This window comes from Mirounga angustirostris, unplaced genomic scaffold (genome assembly GCF_029215605.1).
Source record: "Mirounga angustirostris isolate CCGP_5_RB_7025 unplaced genomic scaffold, mMirAng1.0.hap1 SCAF_14, whole genome shotgun sequence".
NCBI lineage: Eukaryota > Metazoa > Chordata > Mammalia > Carnivora > Phocidae > Mirounga > Mirounga angustirostris.
In genome coordinates this window covers 63,929,529-63,950,981 of record NW_026991722.1, presented here as the reverse complement: position 1 = coordinate 63,950,981, position 21,453 = coordinate 63,929,529, and the positions used below count along the sequence as shown (strand labels likewise).

Sequence of the window (21,453 nt, the reverse complement as noted above, 5' to 3'; positions counted from 1 at the left end):
TTGGGGCCAGGAGCCAGGGTTGGGACTGGGGATTTAGGCAGCTGTGGATTTAGGTAGATGCAAAGCAATTCTACTTCCCTTGCTAGCTGGGCAGCTGTAGAAGCGCCAGAGCTGACCTGAGCCCAGTCTTCCGTAAACAAGGCCGAGTAGGACTGGGGAAGTTCGCTTCTACTCAGTGCCACACAGGGACCCCAAGGGGCCAGGTGCCAGAGAGCTCACACCCTGCACTGTGGCGGGGGCCCCATGTCCACCGTTCCCTAGTGCCTGCTTGGTCAGAGATGGACAGGAAGGCTGACCAGCTGCCCTGTTCCAGTTTCCCAGGACAGCCTCCAGATGGGGGCTCACCTCAGCCTGCCCACATCCCCATGGGGATGCAACAGGTAACCTCAGCCTGGCCACATGAGCCCCCTGGACCAACATTAGCATCCAGTGAAGAGGAGCACTAGCTGAGGGCAGTGGGGAAAGAAGGAGCGGGGAAGCAGTTAAAAAGAAACACTAAATTGATCTATTTAAATATTTAAAATTTTAATTTCTCTTTTAGCATCTTTTAAACATGATACTGGTATACAGGATTAGTAGTAGTGAGCTGATTTTAGTAAAGAAGGTACATTTCATTCTTAAAAAGGTGAAAGAACTCAGGAATCACAAGTGGGTGTGAGTTGTTGGGCACGGTGCCATCACTGAGGCATTGCTGCCACCTGGTGACAGCAAACCTCGAGGACAGACTGCGAGTGCACAGCTCAACAGTTTCCACGGGTTCCCACTTCCAGCGTCTACTGCATATGTCGATGCCTGAAGACCCATCTGCGTAAGAAACCCTATTGATTGAAATGCTGGTGGGAGCAAAAGACACTGTCCTGGGCACCACCCGTCCTGATTTGGTATTTACAAACATACTTTACAGATTTATTGCAATGATTGTGTATGGTGAGCGGGCCACACTTGGGGTAGACCAGGGGTGACAACCTGGAGTCGCCATGGAGAGGGGCCAGGGCCGGCAGGCTTTGGGCTCATACACCTCAAGCGTGCTACACTGGACCCCAGAACTGCAAAAGCGGGTTGGCAGGGGCGCATCCCTTGTGCCCTCAGGCTTGGCAAGGGATCGGGAGCAGGGTGGGTGGTCAAGGCTGTGTTGGGCTGCCCGGGCCCACGTAGACAACCTTCTCCAGGCCATCCACTGCCTTTGAGTATTCCAGGTACGAGGTGAAGTGTGTGCATTCAAAGCGGCTGTTCCCGCGCACATACGCCAGGAAGTCTGGTGTTCCCGGGAAGATGACGTTGTCGGCCAGCAACACTGTCCCCTTCCGTAGCAGGCCACACTCCTGCGGGGGACAGATGGTGGGAAAGGGTGAGGGTGACAGGTGCCCGGCAAGCCCGTCCCAAACTGGGAGGATAAATGCTCTTGGAGATGGTGGCTCCATACACTGGCCTCTGCCTGGCCTGGAGTCAGCCCCGCTCCAGCTCCTGGGGTCACAAGGGTCTCCCCACTGCCTCCCATCTCCTCCCTGGCAGCTGAGCACAAGTCCTGCCTCCAGAATGTGGCTCTGTGACGGAAACTCTTTTGCTCCCCGTTAGGTCCTGCGTCCCCAGCCCCTAGGACAGCGTGTGGCAGGCACACAGGAATTGTTCAGTGATGTTAGCCGGATGAGGAAGTGGAAGAGACAACGGAGCCAGGATTCCGGCCATAGGGCCGACTCAAGGCCAGCGGGTCCTTCGGTCACCCGGTGCCGGGCTCTTGCAGGTGAGATGCCTGGTGCCCAGTGCACGGGCTGCTGTGCGCTGTCACTTGAGGTCCTCATCGGCCTGACCAGGGTGACCCTGCAGGGATGGGGGCCCCTCGGGGCTTTGCTCTGGACATCCCCAGACTCTGGCATGTGAGACGCCCCTTCTCTGCCAGCGCCTGGGCCTGGGCTCTGCAGAAGGAAGGAGCAGATAGACACGGCCAGGGTGGTGCGCTGGGGGCAAGGCTGCCTAGATTATAGGAAGCAATGGAAAGAGAGCTGGAGAGGAATTGCTTGCCTGTGCCGGAGGGGCAGACCAGGGCAACTGGTCAGCCCAGTTGCCTTGTCCTAGGTTTAACTTTGGAAGCAGAGAGCTGCTTTTTCACATGATCATAAAAGTTAAAAAAAATAAGCAATCCGAAACCTCAAAAGCAAAATCAAAGTGACCCCAGGCAGGTCTCAAATTGCCAACAGGACCACATGCAATGGAGCATCTCTAAGTGACTTAAAAACAAGGGCTTTAACTCTGCATCCCACTCCGCCCCCCCCCCCCCCCCCCCCGCCCCAGGGATGTGCCCTAGCACAGAGTCTTACAAGTGTCTCACTTCTCCTGGTGGCCACGGTCCCTTCCAGCCTGTGGGCTGTGGGGGAAGCCAAGGGTCCTCCGTAGCCAGACTGGAAAACTCAGCTGTGAGGTCAGTGAGGCAAGAGACAACCCATGAGCCAGAATTTGAACAGTTAAGTACCACTGTGAATCATGGTGCATTTCCTCGTATAAAAAGAAAGCTCCCTAGCAGTCTTGGCTAGAAAGCCCTAGAATGGAGAGCTGTCCCGGAGGAGGCGCCCCGGGCCCAAGCCCCGGAAAGGCAGCTCAGGTCTCCAGCCGGAAGCAGACAAGGTGAGCAGGAGCAGACTTCAGGAGGCACTGCTGGCCCCAGATGGGACAGTCAGTGGCCTGAAGGTCATCAGACACAGGAAACCAATGAGTTAACCAGGAAAGAAAGAACAAAAGAAAGAAGCTTTGGGCACGTTTGGAGGGTGCTGGGGCCTACCCACCCTTGAGGAAGCTGGACGGAAGGGAGAAAAAGGCAGCACCTATCCTGCCTTTCTCCAGCCACCACACGCCTCCCAACACGGGACACAGACCCCTCAGAGAATTCTGGCCAGAAGCCGACCACATCTGAACAAACCCGCTGCGTGAACCCCTGCGGGGAGGAAAACAGCCTTCCTGGAGGTGGTTTTAAACTGTGCACAGTTCCTTTTCCGTTGGGTGGGCGCCGGGCTTAGTGACTCGCATCTAACAAAGGGAAGGAGGCAGAGGCGGGGGCGTGTCCGCCTGCAGAGGCACCAGGGCTCCTGTGTTGCCCCTCCCATCTCTGCCTCCCACCCCTGGCTATAGGGAAAGCCAGCCGCCGCCATGTTGTGAGGACACCCAAGCAGCCCTGTGGAGAGCCCGTGAGAAATGGCACTGAGGCCTCCTCAGAGCAGCCATCCGATTTCAAATTGCCACCCACCCCTGCCAGCCTCTAAACCCCGACTGAGAGAGGCACGGTGGGGCCACTGCAGAGCCAGGCTGACCCGGCAAAAGCCGAGGGCCCGCAGAGCCCAGCTGCGGGGCTAAAGAATGCGTGTGTAAAAAGCACAGCCATTCCCAATTCATGACTTCTTTTCTTTTGAGATAATTACCAGCTTTGAACAAGCAGCGCTGAGAAAACTATTAGTTTCCTAGTTACGAAACAGCAATATTTGCTACTTTTCTATAAATGCAGGCCCTGCAATTATCACACACACCAGAGCTGCTGAAATCCCTCCCTCCCTGTGCAGGCCCGGCTGGGCTGGCTGTCTGGCCTCTGCCCTCAACACCTGATTTCCAGGTTCACGCCCCCGGCCTGGAGATGGGCCTCCCCTGGCCGGCCGTGCTCCCCACAGCTGCCTCACTCCTGGCCCAAGGATCTCCTTGCCATCCCCCACTGAACACCTGTCTCAGCAGGTGACCAGTCCAACTTCTAGCTCCTGGCTCCCCTGTCCCCCTCCACGCTCAGAGCTCAGCACCACCCTCTCTACAGCCATCCCTCCCCACACTCCACGCACCCAACAGAGATCTTTTCTGGGGACAGATCTAACCTTGTTGTCACCCGCTTAAAACCCCCCATGTCCCCACCAGTGTGTGGCGTTCAGGGCCCTCCACGTGTGGCTCTGGGCCACTGCCCCAGAATATCCCCACAATATCCTGTGCCCTCATAGACCCCCCGGCCGGGGCAGGTTCCTTCCTGCATGGCCAAGCACCTGGCCCTCCACGTCTGCACTAGAACCACTGGTGCAAGGTCCTACCCAGCCTCCAGCCATGGCTCCGGTGGCCATGCAGCCCATGCTCACAGTCCCTCTGCACCGGGCAGAGTGGCCAGCCAGTGGGGGAACTGAGGTGGGTGAGCATGGGATGGACAACATGGAATCACTCCATGCTGGCCACCAGGAGGGGGAGGCCGTGGTGGGGCGAAACATCCGAGCCCCCAGTGGAGGGCCAAGTAGCCACGAAGTGTGATCTTGACCGCCCAGGTGGGGGAAGGTAGTGATCATCGATATAAAGCTGTGTGTGTCAGCTCATTAAGGGCCCGCCCGGTGCCCCACCTGGGGACGAGGCAGCCTCACTTGTGGCTGGCCAAGCAGCCACACTGAGGGCTGGGACAGGATGGGATGTGAGCACAGGGACAGAGGGGTGGAGGGGGCTGCGCAATAAGAAGCCTCAGGGGAAAACAGGCAGGAGATGCCCTGTTGGTGCTCACCCCTCCCTGCCATCCCAGCGCAGGCCACCTAGCAGGCCCAGCCAACTCCTTCTGCCCAGAACACCCTTCCTCCCATCTCCATGCCGCCCTTGAGGCCTCCTCTGGCCCTCCACACTCCCTGCCCAAATCACCGATGCCACCAGGGCCAGCCAGGGCAGCCCCTGCACCAGCAGTCAGCAACGAGGCCCATGTGGGCCAGGCGGTTGCACAACTCACCTCCAAGAGGAGCGTGTCCGGCAGGTACCGGTCCTTCCAGTGGTCGAGGAAGACCATGTCTAGCGTGTCCACGTCATATTTCTTCTTCAGCTGTGGGATGAAGTCCTGGGATGCCCCGACCACAATGGTGACCTGGAACGGCACTCTGTCGGTGCCCATTCTCACAGACCGCCCTGCCTGGACACCGGCTCGAGTGTCACCACCAGTGTTCTTTGGGGTTCTGGGGAGATAAGTCCCCACTCTACCCCTCCCTCCAAGGGTGGTCTTGGGAGTTTCCTGCTCTGTTCAACAGGGTGGCGAGACCTCCCTCACAGAGCTGCTGGGGCTTCCGGGAAACCTGGCCTGGGAGGCACCACGAGGCCAGGTACAACAGGCTGAATGCGGCCTTGAACTGCACTGGGGCGACGCAGGCCCTTCCCCTCCGCCTCGCACAGCCCCTGGCGCCTCCGTGCCTGCACTCCTCACCCTGGGGCAGCAACACACCCTGTCCTGCAGGCCCGCGAAGTCCAGCATCTGCTGGGTGATGGCGGCGTAGTCCGGGTTGATCTCAATGGTGAGCAGGCGGGCCCCGGGCTCCAGCAGGCGGGCCATGCGCACGGCCGAGTAGCCGCAGTAGGCGCCCAGCTCCAGCACCACCCGCGGGCACTGCTCCCGCACCACCGCATCCAAGATCTGGCCTGCGGGGCGGAGGAGGGCGTGAGCGCAGCAGGGGGAGGTGACCCACTCCTGGTCCTGGGCCCGCTCCTTCCAGACTGAGCATCGACCCCTCCCGATGCCTGTTCCCCCCGCCCCCCATCGCACTAAACACACCCTCCGAGCTTCCAGAGTCCCTCAGGCCTCTGGGTCTCAGCACACGCTAGTCCCTCTCTTTCGCATGGTTCCTGACTGAGCCCAACTCGTCCTAACCCAGAGCTGCCCCCTGCAGAAGCCCTCACCCCACCGTGCCCACAGGCTGCACTCAGGGCCTCCCTGCCCCCCTCCCCCGGGCCTGGACACTGTCAGAGGCTCCAAGGGGGCTGGACAATGGCTATCTCATCTGTCCCCAGGGCCCAGCTCCCAGGGGTATAGCACAGCATAGGCCCGTACCCCAGGCTGGAGTCCAAAGGTCAGGAGGCGGCCCTGAGGCCTGGGCGGAACAGAGTCCCAGGAGCTCTGTGCACCCTCATGCCCATCAGGGACAGCTGGCGTCACCCAGCTCCATGAGAAGGCATGCCCGTGCCAGGCCTACCGACTAATGTCGGCTGAGTCGCTGTGTGGCAAGGAAGGGTCCCGGGCAGTTTATCGAAAGTCCGTCCCTCCCCACGAGGACAGTGATGCGGATGCCGGGGCCTCTGCACAGCCTTTACCCCTGGCCGGGGAGCGGCTGCGTGGGCAGCTCAGGGCTCCAGGCAAGCCCCCACCCCAACACCCAGAAGCAGTGACAACAGGCCTCTCCTTTACAGGCTGTGCTGCCCCCGCCGAGGTCCCCTTTCCCATGCCCACTACCTGCTGGCCGGGCTGCCCACCTTTCTTGTCACCCACGTTCATAGCCCACTCCTTCTCCAAGCAGTAGGTATCGATGGCCTTCAGCACGCTTTGTGGGTCCCCGGCCACTGCGTGCTGCAGCACATGGTGCAGGATGCGCTGCTCCTTGGTGTTGCCCATGAACAGGTTGTAGAGGGGCTGCACGACCAGCTCGTGCCAGTAGATAAAGGGTATGGCCAAGCCCCAGCGTCGCAGGCACAGCACCAGCGCCAGGAGCACCAGGCCCAGTGAGAAGGCTGCCAACAGCAGTGGTGGGGCCTCCGGCATCTGAGACAGGGCAGGGATACGATGGGGTGAGGAGGAGGGGAGAGGAGGGGGAGGGCAACGGGCTTCGGTGCTTCGCGGCTGGCCAGGAAGCCCCGTAGCCAGCTTGGGGGCTCAGAGCCCCTCGGCATTAGTGCAGACCTGCCCCTCCTGGCTTACCCACCCTCTCCTCCATTTGGGGGTGCTGCTCTTGCCCCCCATTGCTGATGCGAGCCTTCGAGAGGCTAGCCATGTGTCCCAATTACCCGGCTCATCTCAGTGCCAGGGGAATGCAGACCTCCTGCCCCCAAACAGCTTCCTGCCCCTGGGGCTGCTCCCTCAGGCACACAGAGCAGGTGCTGTGTCTGGCCCTCCTGCCTGGGGACCCTCCCTGACAGCCCTGACGGAGGTGGGCACAGGGGAGGCCCCGTCCGTGTACAGCTCTCTTGGGTCCTCACACCAGGAATAGTCTGGGACACTCGTGTGGCCCTTTAAGTGAGTTTCCAGGTAAGAACACAGGCGGTGCCCAGGCCAGGCACACAGGACAGAGACCTGCTCGCCACTCCCCTCGGGGACAGCTACCAGTGCTGCATCCGCCCTGGGTGAAAGCCAGCCTTGCCGCCTGCACCATAGGTGAGGGAGACCCCCCAGCTGTAGCAGACAACTACCGGGACGGCACCACTTCCCCCTGGCAACCTCCCTTCAGGTAGCTCGGGACCCAGTCAGACGGGGCCCCTGGAGACACAGGCAAGGTTGAACCCCTCAGCCCTGGGCACCTGGCCAGCACAGAGCAGTCTGCGGTATTCTGGGCAGATGCTCAGAGTTCAGGCAAGACACCTTAAAAAATGGGAAAGGGCAAAAATAAAGAGGAACATGGGAAGCTTCCGCCGGGGCCGATGGGTCGCTCTGAGGTGCCTCACAAGGAAGGGCCACGGAACCCCAGCAACCACACAGGCCCTTGCTCTCCCAGAGGTTCCGATTTGGAAAGGCACATCCGGGAGAGCAGGCAGGCTGAGAGCCTTGGTGGCAAGAGCGCTTGAGGACCTTTGAGCGCTCTACACCCCACCACGCTGGACCATGAGGAGACGGTGGTGGTTTGGGGAACAGGGCAGAGGAAGGGAAAACTGAGGCTCTGCCCCAAGGGAGTGTGGACACCCAGATTCAGGTGTTGTAGGCCATGTGGCCTATTTACACTGAACACTTCATCAATGGGTCGGAGTGTGTACACACAATGGGCCCCAATCCTCTGCCCACCCTTGCTCTCCTGTTCCCAGGCCCACCCTGACCTTCGGAACCGCTCTCCCAGCCAGCTCCTGCCTTCCATGCTCAAGAATGGGTCTGTGCACTCCTTCTCTGAGCTCAGCAGCAGAGAAATTGTGTGCAGGATTCTTTTGCCTTTAGATCTCACCAACAGAAACAATAAGCTGAAAATGACCAGGGTCCAGATATCTGGGCCACTTCCTCAAGGCCAGCCTTGCCCATTATGGCAGCGCTTCACCCTTCCGTCCTCAGAAAGCTGAAGGCCCCAAAGAGGTAGTGAGATTTCAGCCTGGGACACCAGGGACACATGACAGCAGAAGGCTTGAAGTCCTAAGCAGGTGTGGCAGGTCTCAGCACCAGAGTGTGGTGCCCCTGCCTGCGGTGCGCCCTAGGCCCCACCATGCCAGAAAGAGTACATCAGGTGTCCTGTCTGCCAAAGCTCTGGGGCCCACACTGGGCAAGGGCCCCTGAGGGGCAGCATGCAGCATGACCCAGGAGGCCGGTGAGGGGGTCACACGGGGGGGAGGGTACAGTGGATAAGGGCGGACTATCTCTCTTCTGGGGGACAGCTGACAGGAAGTAGTGAGGGGAGGCCCCTGCAGCCTGAAGGAGCTGGAACTTTCTTTTCTTTTTTTTTTTTTTTAAGATTTTATTTATTCATAAGAGACAGATAGAGAGAGAGGCAGAGGGAGAAGCAGGCTCCCCGCTGAGCAGGGAGCCCAATGCAGGACTTGATCCCAGGACCCTGGGATCATGACCTGAGCCGAAGGCAGACACTCAACCATCTGAGCCACCCAGGCACCCAGGAGCTGGAACTTTCTACTGCTTAGGATTTCCTAACCACACACCTGTGTTGCTTTGTCATTACTATTATTACTCGTAGTAGTGTTTGGGTGATGATAAAATGGGCCCCTCTGTTTTATTCTCCGCATTTAAAAAAATATCCAGTAAATGTTGGAAATAAATATCAAAAATAAGAAGTAATATTCTACTTAGGTAACCAATTACTTGCTGGACTCTGGGGTCATAAGCTATAAATTTCAATCTCCGTAATACCTGGCTTGTGTTAAAAATCTGGCTTGTAAATCTCTAATCTCTAGATCTGTCTGCACAGCACTGTGTACCTCAGGGCCGATAGGAGGGCACAGGGAGGGGCCACACCCGGGAGGTGGCTCTGCTTTGGCTCTGAGTCCCGGTTACCTAACAGACATGCAAACAGAAAGGACAATGCTTTATAAACCATTCTGGGGGGAGGGGGCATCATCAGGAGGATAAAGGAAACTCAACCCCCGGCCAAGAGGCCAGAGCACAGAAGCCAAGTGGCAACTCTCAGATTCTCTCTGTTTTGTATGTGTTCAAAACAAGCCATAAGGGAAACTTTTTAAGTGGCTCGCAGAGCACAGTTTCTAACATGGTTTCTTGGCCACATCAAGGGATGGAGGCAAAGCTTTGATGCAGGATCCCGGGTCTCCTATCTTTCGTGGCTGTTGACCTCTGGGCAGTGGTGGTAGTGCAGGGAGAAGCTGCTCACGGACTTCAGGGTCTGGCTGAAGAGGCTAGGCCTTTATAAGGCTTCCACAGATGATACATTTAGTATCATGAGAGCATGAAAGAAATAAAGAGAGACACAAATTCATGGAAAGACATCCCATGTTCATGGACTGGAAGATGCGATATTGCTAAGATGTCAGTGTGAAAGTCCTCTACAGATACAATGCAACCCTATCAAAATTCCAATGGCATTTTTTTGTAGGAATAGAAAAATCCTCCAAAAGGTCATTTGGAATCCGAATAGCCAAACAATCTGGAGAAAGAACAGAGTTGGAGGGCTCACACTTCGTGATTTCAAAACTTACTACAAAGCTACAGTAAATAAGACAGTGTGGTACTAGCACAAGGTAAACATACAAGCCAACAGAACAAAACTGAGAGGCCAGAAATAAACCCTCATGTCTATGATCAAATGATTTTTTAACAAGAGTGCCAGGACCACTCTATGGGAAAGAACAGTCCCTCTAATAAATGGCTTTGGGACAAACAGATTTCCACATGCAAAAGAATAAAGTTGGACTCTTACACACCACATCCAAATTTAACTCAAAATGGATCAAAGCCTTGACTTCCAGAGGTAACACTATAAAACTCTTAGTAGAAAACATAGGAGTAAATCTTCATGACCTTGAATTTGGCAATGGATTCTTAGATATGACACCAAAAGCACAGACAACAAAAGAAAAATAAATTGAATTTCATTAAAATTAAAAGCATCAAAGGACATTATCAAAAGAGCCAAGGGACATCAGGACAACCCACAGAATGGGAGAAAATATTTGAAAATCATACATCTGATGAGGGTCTAATATCTTGAAAATATAGGGGTGCCTGGGTGGCTCAGTCACTTAAGCATCTGACTCTTGGTTTTGGCTCAGGTCATGATCTCGGGGTCGTGGGATCGAGCCCCATGTGGGGCTCTGTGCTCAGCGGGGAGTCTGCTTGGAATTCTCTCTCTCCCTCTGCCCCTCCCCCTGCTCATGCCTCGCTCTCTCTCAAAAAAGAACGGGGGTCTTGAATATATAAAGAATTTCTACTTTGCAACAACAAAAAGACAAAGAACCCAATTAGAAAATGGGCAAAGGACATTTCTCCAAAGATCTACAAATGACCAATAAGCATATGGAAAGGCGCCCAACCTCATTAGTCATTATGGAAATGCAAATTGAAACCACCCAAGATAGCACGTTACACCCATTGGGGCGGCTATTTTCCAAAAAAAGTTGGTAAATGTTAAATAACAAATGTTGATGAGGATGTGGGAAAACCGGAATCCTTGTGCGCTGCTGACAGCAACGCGAAATGGTGCAGCTGCCGTGGGAAACAGTCTGGTGGTTTCTCAAAAAGTTAAATATAGAACTATCATATGATCAGCAATGCCACTCCCGGCCCGGGTGCATACTCAAAAGAACTGGCCGCAGGGACTTGAACCAATGTTCACAGCGGCATTATTCACAACCACCAAACGGTACAAACAGCCAGTCTATCAAGAGATGAATGGATGTGGTGTGTCCCTACAATGAATCGTACTTCGTCACTAACATGAATGAAACAATGATTCAGGGCGCCTGGGTGACTCAGTTGGTTGAGCGACTGCCTTCGGCTCAGGTCATGATCCCGGAGTCCTGGGATCGAGTCCCACATCGGGCTCCCGGCTCAGCGGGGAGCCTGCTTCTCCCTCTGACCCTATCCCCTCTCATGCTGTTTCTCTGTCTCTCTCTCTCTCTCTCAAATAAATAAATAAATAAAATCTTTAAAAAAAAAAAAAGAAACAATGATTCATGCTACCACATGGATGAACCATGGAAGGCATTATGGTACGTAAACAAAGGCACAAAAGGATAGATACTATAGGATTCCACTCACATGAAATATGTAGGGTAGGCAAATCCATAGAGAAAGAAAGTAGAATAGAAGCTGCTAGGGGCTGGTGGGGGGGGGGCATGGATATGGTGTTTGTTTTGGGGATGATGAGAAAAAGAAAGTTCTGGAAATAGTGACAATGGTTACACAACACCGTGAATGTACTTAATACCACTGAATTGTACACCTGTAACACTGAAATGGTTAAAATGGCAAATTTTAACTTATGTTTTTTTTTTTTTTTAAAGATTTTATTTATTTATTTGAGACAGAGAGAATGAGAGAGACAGAGAGCACATGAAAGGGGGGAGGGTCAGAGGGAGAAGCAGGTTCCCTGCCGAGCAGGGAGCCCGATGCGGGACTCGATCCCGGGACTCCAGGATCATGACCTGAGCCGAAGGCAGTCGCTTAACCAACTGAGCCACCCAGGCGCCCACTTATGTTTTTTTTTTTTAATTTTATTTTTAAGTAATCTCTACACCCAACGTGGGGCTCAAACTCACGACCCCGAGATGAAGAGATGCACGTTCCATTGACTGAGCCAGCCAGGCGTCCTTAAATTAAGTTTTACTACAGTAAAAAGAACACAGTGGGAAACAAACAAAACAGGCAACCCTGTTTCTGGCCCTCCCTGTTCCAAAAAAGGAAAAGGGACACGCCAATCCCCGTAAGGAAGCAGGATCCAGAAAATCAACCGCTGCTCCCATCTCCCTGGGGGACCCAGGGCGCTCAGGGGTCTCTTGCCCTAACCCCGCTAATTGGCTGTGGGGGGCAACGGGGGCAGGGGGGCGGGTGCAGCATGGACACCTGGGAGGGACACACTCATGGTCCTTCCCGGAGGCAGTGGAGGGGGCCTTCCTGTCTCAGCAGAGTCTGCTTGCCCGGTGTGCTTCCTTCCGACAGCCTACGGTGTATTGCCAGCATCGATCTCTTCACAGACCCCTCGGCCCACAGGGCAAAAATAACACCCGGCCCCAAACCCTCCTTATCATAAGCCCGTCCTTCAGTATTCCCCCTGCAACCATGAAACCATAACCTCCATCAACTCTGATCACCGTTTATCATCCTCCAGACCCAACGGGGGCAATCAAGATGCTTGGCAGCTAGGCCAAGACCCCCAGCCACCCCTGATCCAAGGTGGGGACAGGCGCATGGGCCCCTGACACCCAGAGCCACTGGGCCCAGGACCTTCAGTTCCATGATCCTTTGTGACAAAAGTGCTTCTCTATATCCAGCCTGACACACAATACAATTTCACCGAGGCCTGGTCCCCCAACACGTGCGTGGGGGGGGGCTCCACTCCCTGCCAGGTCTGCCCCTTCCTTGCCCACTCAGTTCTTAAGCTCCAGCCCTGTGGGATGGGTACCTCGGTGCTGCTTCTGTCTCTCTCTCTGCTTCGTAGCCAGATGGTCTATCCCTTGTGTCAGCTAGTCAGTGTTCTTTTATGCATTTAACATATCCTAGATGACACTCTTTTTTCTCTAAAGGAAATGAAAATGTTTTTCATATTGCAAGCAACCGTCAGTGGATAAGTTACCAAGACTCTTACAATTCTGTAAAAAGATGAATCAATATTTTGACATCATTCCTAGGCTCACTGAAAAAACCCGTGAGAGTTCACTAGACCTTTTGGTCCCTCTCTGAGGATCTGCTGTTATGCCCACATTGCCATCACCTCCTTCTGAAGAGCAGGTCCCTGCCCACACTTGTTCTGGAAATGAGGGAGGGCCAGGATGGTCCTTGTGCCTGAGGCTGCAGGAGCATCAGAAGTCCAGGCCAGAGGGAATGCAGGCCACCTCCCTGACCAAGAGCTGCAGGGCCGAGCATCCCAGCTCCCCCAGTCACATCTGACCCTGTCTTAGCACCTGATTCTTGGAGGACCCCCACCACAGGCCCAACCCCGCTTCTGGTCGATGGGCTCATGCACTAGAAGCAGGGCCAGCTGTCTTGGCTCTGAATGGACGACAGGCCTCAGAGTGCACAGAACATTCTGGGGGCAACAAAAGGCAGGCTGGCCAGGATCCCTGTGGGGAGGACAGAAAGGTGGGGGTGGAGTGAGCCAGGAGAGGCCTGCCAGGGTGAGCGTCCAGGGAGGGGTGGTTGGCTGCCTGCCCCACAGGCCAGTGTACAGGGCAAAGCCCAAGATCTCACTCTGCCTGGGGACTGGGACAGTTCTGGTGGCTCATGGGCACTATCAGCAAAGCCCCAGCAACTGTCTGCCTCCAGCCCTGCCCGTGTGCGAACTGAATGCGGACTCCCCATTTTACTCCTCAAAGGCTGGATGGCAGCCCTTTGTTCCGTCTCTGGTCTGCCGCTCACTTAGGGCATCTGGTGGTGATTCGGACTCCCGATCCAGTGCTCCTGACAAACGTCCATTACAGCAGCGAGGGCAGGTTTCAATTCCATGATTCTGAATATACTCTCAGAGGTTGGGTGAGAGGCCAGGCTTCGAAACGGTAGCTCCTGGGCTGGAAGTACTTCCTGGCTTCTTGGGAGGCCTTTTTGTCTCTCTGGTTGATCGTGCTCCTCCCACGGGAGCTTCTCAGCTGACTGAAACCCCCTTCTCGCACCCCTGCTGACAATGTGCCACCATGGTGCTAATTCTGTCCACTTCCTTTCCGATTGGCATGTCTTCACTAAGGATAATTTGGAACTTCAATGGCGTTCGTGGGAAACTGCAGATCTCCCCAAAGTGGCTCCTGAGACCTCTGCCTTCCATCTCCTCTGCTCCTCCTTCCTCCCGTACCACCTTTGTTCTCCCTCCAGCTCCCCTGCATCCTCTGATATGACCCCTGCAAGCCCCTACCTCCTCCTTCCCACCCACCCTGCCAGACCTTCCCCTTTCCTCCAGCCCCTCAGCTCCATAGTCACTGGCACATAGACCCTCCTGCCCCATCAGGGGCTCTCAAAGGACTCAGGGACCCCCAAAAGTAACCACCTGAGGTTGAACAAGAAAAAAAAAAAGCCAACTGGGAACAGACATTAGTCCACAGCCTCCATAAGATTATATACCAGGGCAAAAAAATCTTAAAGGCCTCCTCCATGAACACTGGTGAAAAGCTTTAGCCCTCATATTGAACAGGTAACTAACCTGCTCCATCTGCTAGAAACACAATTCAGATAAAAATATAAAATGAGCAGCGCCTGGGTGGCTCAGTTGTTGGGTGTCTACCTTCAGCTCAGGTCATGATCCCAGGGGCCTGGGATCGAGCCCCACATCGGGCTCCCTCCTCAGTGGGAAGCCTGCTTCTCCCTCCCCCACTCTCCCTGCTTGTGTTCCCTCTCTCGCTGTGTCTCTGTCAAAAAATAAATAAAATCTTAAAAAATATATATATATATAAAATGAAACAAAGACAAGGTCCAACTCTTATATAAACTAGTGAGTTTTATATAATTGTATTTATGCCTGATGCATGGCTATAAGTTTTAAATGAAAACCGTAAGATCTCCATTTGCACCTGTCTCTATGTTTACATATGTATGTACACACGGGTGTGTGTGTAGTATTTCTACCTCCAGAGGTATTACCAAATTAATTTATAAAATCCCTTAAAGTAGTTCTATCTTTATCTAATTGGCTTAGAGAAAAACAAGCACTTAAATAAATTAAATCTTCCCCAAACGCCCAGAAATATAAGAACCAACTCAACTGTTATTCAAGTGTACATAATTTGGGTAATCTTTGGTAAATAAGACTAGCTTATTAATATTGTTGATTTAATGAAACAGGTATATCTTCAGTGTTATCAATATTAAATATAATACAAACATAAATTTTAATTCTACTTTGGCTTACTAGTCAAATAAACTAATATTATATCTACTCAATGTTTAAGATTGCACATATGATAAATCTGATTTTCATCAAACTGAGTTCCTATTCTTTTTTTAAAAGATTTATTTATTTATTTATTTATTTGAGAGAGAAAGAACCTCAAGCAGACTCCTCGCTGAGCTAGGAGCCCAATGCAGGGCCATTCCCATGACCCTGAGATCATGACCTGAGCTGAAATTAAGACCTGGTCACCCAGCCAAGCCACCGAGGTGCCCCTCAACAATCATTGTTATTTTATAATATATCTGCCTCCAAGCGCCTAGCTGGCTCAGTCAGTAGAGCCTGTGACTCTTGATCTTGGGGTCGTGAGTTCAAGCCCCATGTTAGGGATAGAGATTACTTAAAATATATATGTATATACGTATCTGCTTCTAAAAACTGTCTCCAAAATCTTTCTGGTAATTTGCGACCTTAGAGTTATGCCAAGTTAAGTCAAATAACAGATATTCATTGAATACGTAATTTCTACGTAAGATAAAGTGCTGAAACACTCATTATTAATTATAGTTTAAGTTTTAGGGCGCCTGGGTAGATGCTTAAGCATCTACCTTCGGCTCAGGTCCTAATCCTGAGGTCCTAAGACAGATTATTTGTCTTCCCCCTTCCATCAGGCTCCCTGCTCAGCAGGGAGCTTGCTTCTCCCTCTTCCTCTGCCCCTCCCCCTGCTCGTGCTGTTTCTTGCTCTCCCTCTATCTCAAATAAATAAATAAAATATTAAAAAGATATATTTGTACTATTCAGAGTATATACCTCTATAGATTATGACACGGCATACTCATAAAATTTGCTAATCTGTTACAGAATACTGGTGTATGACTGATGATTCATAATTATCTACTTCCTAGTTTTCTCTGTAAAATAAAGGTGGCGAATGGCTAAAAATTATAATCAGTATATGAAAATAAAACAACTACTACAAACAAGGCGAAGCGAAACAACTTTGCATACAAAGAATTTGAGGAAAATAGCATGTGTTTCACATGAAAAGTATGCAAAGAATGTAGGATTTGTTTTTGTTAAGGAAAGAAGTATCCTAGGGTTACATTTTCAAAAAGGGAAAGTATAGGACAAGAACCTGAATGGATATAGGAAGTTGTAGGTCAAAGCTGGCTAAGATTAAATGGATTTATATATAAAGTTTTTGAAATAAGCTTTACTATCAGTAACATACTAATGTAAAACTAGAGTTTGGTTTTCTCTCTGCTAAAGCAACAAAACTTCTTGGATTACTGGTCTGCTTTTAACAAGAGATTATGAAAGGTTTTTCTTTACCCTTTGAGTAATCTTTACCAACATTTCCCTTTTGTGGAAACAAAGATTCTCTCCTATCAAAATAATTTTCTGTGTTTCATGTTGTCATTACCATGTCCTTGATTACATAAGATAATCTAGTCTTCTCACTGGCAAAAGAGCCAAGTAGTTTCTTTTTAAACAATCATGTTATCTCCTATGTTTATTTATGAACTCTTATATTGTCACTTAGGTTAGGTAAATAACCAAAAAATTGTTCCACAGTAAACTGGGATCCTATTTACCCAGGCATTCACACCTTTCGATATTTCTGACAACTCTGCCTTCCCCAAATCAAATCCTAAATGAAGTTATTTTCTTGATTTCAAACTGGCTTTGGGATTTCCCAGAAGGCCTCTGGAAGATCTCAAAGGGTTTGTTTTTTCACCTCATAAAAGAGATGAGTTAAACGTCGTTTTAATTGACACGCTGGATTTCATGAAAGTCATTGTCAAATTAAGACATGCTGCTTAACCTTCCAAAAGTTATATTTGTGAGTTGATGTTATTAGTATCAGGATGTCAGAATTTACATAAAGTTCCTATAAATTTGTGAGTGCCCTCACTGACCATGCAATATTCTGGTATACTGTTATCAGTCATCATTCCAGTTAATACTTTAAATGGTGTGTATGTTACAGAAACAATCAAGTTTCCTTGTCAATTGTGTTATTTTTATAAGGGACTCCCACCAAATCTTTAACTCCTGGCCATTTTAAGTCTTTGTTACCCACAGATAGTTTTTGTTTTGCTCTGATTCTTCTTCAAAAGCATTTGCCATCAGCTACAGGCCAGAGTGCTTTGTCTTCAACAGAAAGAGACTATCTCCGAGACCCATGGAAAGGACTATGACAGGTACCTGAGGTACAGACTTCCACTGGCCTTGCTTCAGTAACTCTTGAGATCATCCCATGGGACTGAGTAAGGGGCTTCAGAACTCTAGTGGAGAAACCTATGGGCTTGTGAAACTAGACAAGAATTAACTAAATAGAACTGGATGAACTGATAAAAGATGATTATAATTTTATATGGCTTTTGTCTGGAATATTCTTGGCTCATTAGTGTTTCATTTTCTGGATATAAAAAAACACCCTTTCTTTTTTTCTCTTAAGCTATCTGTGAGTCATCCCACTCTAGCAAGTTACACTTTTGTAAACAAAACTGAAGCATTTATCTTCTTCTCCCTGCTTGATTCCTCCAAAAATTGGAAACTATTGTTGAGTATTCTTATTTTCATGGCAATATAGTTATTTACATAGGTTCAATAAGAATCTGTCCTCTTTGCAATAGGACATAATTTTAAAGCACTGGTTATATAACCAAGGAATGTCATATTTGAAAATGATGCATGGTATCAGACATGACCAGAAGGTTTTGAGGAACTGCAGTCGACTTTACAAGGAGCAATGCTTACGAAGCCCTCTCGAAAAAACTAGCCTGGTACATGGCTTACAGAGATTCCCAGCCTTACAGGTGAGTAAGGAAGGTCACTTCCTGGCAGACCCAGGAACCCTAAGATATTTGGGGGACCTTGAGAAGAGAGGAATTCACCCAAATCTACAGGTGAAGTCTGATGGCAAGTTCTTGCTTTGGCTTCCTAGCCTTGAAAGGCTTTTAAAATTCCAATCTGAGATTCCCCATAAAAAGTTCCACAAAGCAAACTTAACAAGGTCTATGTGGTCAATTGCCATTTTTGCTGCACTTATGTAAATAATCAGGCCAAATTTAATGAGACCAGAATTATTTTGTAAACAAGAATAATCTTCCTTTGACTATCGTTTTTTTTAAAAAAAGATATATTTATTTATTTGAAAGAGAGAGTGTGCGAGCACACACAAGTGGGGGTTGGAGGCAGAGGAGGGGTCGGGAGAGAGAGTAGACTCCCCGCTGAGCATGGCGCCCGACACCGGGCTGGATCCCACAACCCGGAGATCACAACCTGGGACGAAATCAAGAGTCGGACACTTAACTGAGCCATCCAGACACCCCTTCCTTTGATTATCTTTGATCAAAAAGGGAGATGGCTCTAGAGGGAAATGTTATGTCTCAATGGGGAAAAATAATACACCCTTGTAGGTTATCTGATTCTAATCCTGCTTATTGTGTTCAAGGTTTTACTATACTACCTGTGACTGGGACTACCATCCTGCCATCTTACACGTTTTGTCAGCCCTTACCAAACCCTCAGTTCTTCTAGTTTCCTTCAGTATCTGGCTACAACTCTCCAAATTGATGTTTCCAATTTTTCCTCCTTCCCTCCTGACTTGGCATCACTGAGAACTAAAATCTGACTACCCAGACCCTTCCTGGGACTCCGGTTATCTTGTTCCTGCCCCTTTTCCTCCAGGATCTGAAAAAGCCCCACATGAACTTGATAAAACCTTCAAGGAGCTCATCATCGCAACAAATTTTGTGTGCCCGCCTTCATTCCTGGAACTGCAGCTGCATGGGCCACTCCCAGCCCATGGGAACTCCCACATCTTCCATGCTCTGTTCTGGGAAATAACCTTGACTGTGACACTTCTGTCTATACTATCACCACAAACACTCAAACTACAAACTGGGAAATCCATTGGATTGGTCCTCACCCCATAACCTAGAGATGTTCACACATCAATGTCTAAACTCGTCCCAACTGGCCACCCATAGGGATCAAAAACCAGGTTTACGTTCAGCTCTGACCATTAATCTTCGCTTTCCTTTCTGTTTCCATAGAAAGGTCCCTCATTAAATGCCTGATCACTGGAATCATCCAGCAAATATCCTCTACTACCAAGTCCCAACAGTTGGTTCAACAAAAGGTGATCAAATGGAAAACAGGCTTCTATTATTCAGCAGACAGAACATCTCTTCTTTCCTTCAACAAGAGGAGGACCTGCCGAAGATTCTCTCCTTGACCATACTCTATCCAGGCTCCTCTGAGCCTTGAGAATTCTCAATTAGGTCTCAACCTTGGCCTATAAAGACTTGAACAAACACTAGTGTCTATCAGCTCAAGGGCTGCATCCTTAGGATGACTTTAGGTGGCACGACAGAGAAAACTCAAGGGTTCCAAAAGAAATGATTGTTTCAGCCAACACCTGAGGATATGGCTTCATCTCCCAGCCTCTGTAGAAGCAGGGAAGCCTAACTTCCATAAGCATCACTTAGTATATCCAGATGGGTGTCACATGGACAAACCACCTCTTCCCAATTTTGTAATTTCTCACTTCCCTGACTCACTCAAGTCCTGTCATTCCCATCCCCCCACACACTCACTCTCCCTTTAAAAGTGCCTCTGAACAAATGCGAATGGAACTCAGCTCTTGACAGGTAAATCAGGTCCAATCTGGGGTGACTTTCTCTTTCTCAACATTCTCACGTCGGTATGAGGCCACACCACCCAGACCCAGTCCTGTGGGGTGTTGGGCTCTAGTCACTTTCCTTTCTGGTGTGGCAGTCATTCCCCTGAAAGGAAAAGCCTGGCAATACCCCAAGTTTTCCCCTGGAAAAGTTTCCCTTCCCAGGGGAAAACTTGTTGGAAAGATCACTGAGCCCCTCAGGGCCTGGATGCCCACAATTCTCCCACTCCCAAGCGTCTGATCCCTGCTCAAAGACCAAGTGTGACCCTCCCTTAGCGAGTCAGGCCCTGACCCTGAAAGCCCATCAAGTCAAAGCCCCCCCCAAGAGACAGCCCCCACCTGAGGGTATGGGTCCCCACAGGAGGCTGGATCACCTACCCTTGTCCGGAACCCTATCCCCAAGTCGGATCTTCCCACTCCAACACAGATCTCCCACTTCCTCAACCCAGTCTGGTATCCCAGCCCCTTCCTTTCTGTCCAGAGACTCCCACCCAAGGTCGGATCCTTTCACACGGGTTCTAATTTCCCACCCCGCATCCGCAGCTCCTCACCCTAGGACAGATCCCCAGATCCCCCACCCCGGATCAGATCCACCCCAGGTCGGGAGACCCCCACCCCGGATCAGATCCGCCCCAGGTCGGGAGACCCCCCAGCCCGGATCAGATCCACCCCAGGTCCGCAGACTCCCACCCCGATCAGATGCACCCCAGGTCCGGAGACCCCCCCAACCCTGGATCAGCTCTACCCCAAGTTCGGAGACCCACCCACCCAGCCCGGATCAGATCCACCCCAGGCCCGGAGCCCCCACCCCAGGCCGGATCCCCGCGACCCGCCTGCGCTCTCACCTCGCCCTCGGCGGGCTGCGGCGTCCTTGATCTGGAGGACCCGCCCAGGGCCGGCGCAGGCAGCGCGGCGGACAGCCCGGGCGCAGGAGAGGCCCCGCGCGGCGAGGGCTGTGATGGCGGCTGCGCTGCGGGGAGCGGGCGGGCGCTTCCGGTGGCGGACCTGGGCGGCGGCGGCGGCGGCGGCGGCGGCGGCGGGCGGGGTGCGGGGCGCGGCGCGGGGCGCGGCGCCGAGCGCAGCAGGTAGGGCGGGGCGGGGCGGGGGCTCTCTGCGCGGGGCGGGGGGTCCCCGCCAGGGGTTGTCCACGTGGGGGTGTCCCCGCGGGCAGCACTTGGCTGGGACCGCCGTCTGCCGGCTTCCACCCACCCCTAGCCCCCTTTCCAGATGGGGAAAGAGCTGCGGGACCCCGCCGGAGGTTCTGCGGGGGCGGGGGGGATGATCTGTGCTCGCTGCCCCAGCCCCCGGCCCAAGATTAACAATAGTCCTGATGATGGGGGTGGTGGCTCACCTCCTGAGGTTACCAGACGCCATCACCTGCAGACCCCACTAGTCAGACCTGGCCACCTCCTCCCCGCGAACCCAGTGGGCACACACAGCAGGTGCTCAGCACATACACTGCATAGACTCTGAGGGGACGCTTGTAAACTGATGGGCAGTGAGCACTCCCTGTTTGCAGTGCTTCGCGGGTGCCCCGAGGCAGGGGACAGTACCCGGGCTTGTCCTCCTGGAGCCACCAAGGATCACCAACCAAACCAGGCACAGGGGGTGGTGCCAGGCTCCGGAACAGGGACTGGGTGCTGGGTCATATGCCCAACCCTGCAGGACGGGCTCCCCAGAGCTAGTCACAGTGCCACCACATTTGCCATGGTGACATGGCCAGCCCCACACGTGATGACGTGCTCCCCACCACATGCCTGCTCAGTGACCGACCCCTACCCCTTGCCCCTGGATGACTCCCCATGGGGAGGAGTGTTGAGGGGCCTG

The 21,453-nt window shown here is 52.1% G+C and overlaps 2 protein-coding genes across 6 annotated transcripts in view; one reads left to right on the top strand and one right to left on the bottom strand.

Annotated features, from left to right (window-relative positions):
* Positions 1-504: 504 nt before the first annotated feature.
* On the bottom strand, positions 505-20,607 carry COMT (catechol-O-methyltransferase). Of its 2 annotated transcripts, none has more exons than XM_045887136.3 (5): positions 20,472-20,607; positions 6,226-6,511; positions 5,186-5,397; positions 4,721-4,852; positions 505-1,322 (listed from the first exon to the last, which is right to left on the bottom strand). In XM_045887136.3, exons 2-5 carry the CDS (start codon positions 6,509-6,511, stop codon positions 1,122-1,124), a joined length of 831 nt encoding a protein of 276 aa, XP_045743092.1. In that variant the 5' UTR covers positions 20,472-20,607; the 3' UTR covers positions 505-1,121. The 2 variants fall into 2 exon arrangements, with proteins under 2 accessions (XP_045743092.1, XP_045743093.1); XM_045887137.3 differs by having other exon boundaries at positions 5,204-5,397.
* Positions 20,608-20,662: 55 nt separating this feature from the next.
* TXNRD2 (thioredoxin reductase 2) overlaps positions 20,663-21,453 on the top strand; it is a 49,772-nt gene continuing 48,981 nt past the window's right edge. The window contains exon 1 of one of the 4 annotated variants that reach the window (XM_064578030.1): positions 20,663-20,711. The gene's annotated coding sequence lies outside the window, so the exon portion shown is untranslated. The remainder of the gene's footprint in view (positions 20,712-21,453) is intronic. The other 3 variants (XM_064578029.1, XM_045887135.3, XM_045887134.3) reach the window with 3 other exon arrangements.

Bases quoted from the DNA above. Each gene is read 5' to 3' on its own strand.
- COMT (XM_045887136.3), bottom strand. From the start codon at position 6,511: ATGCCGGAGGCCCCACCACTGCTGTTGGCAGCCTTCTCACTGGGCCTG. The intron at 4,853-5,185 runs GTGAGGAGTGCA...GTGCCGTTCCAG, and splicing joins GGGTGTGTTGCTGCCCCAGG to GTCACCATTGTGGTCGGGGC. The intron at 1,323-4,720 runs GTGAGTTGTGCA...TGTCCCCCGCAG, and splicing joins CGGACACGCTCCTCTTGGAG to GAGTGTGGCCTGCTACGGAA.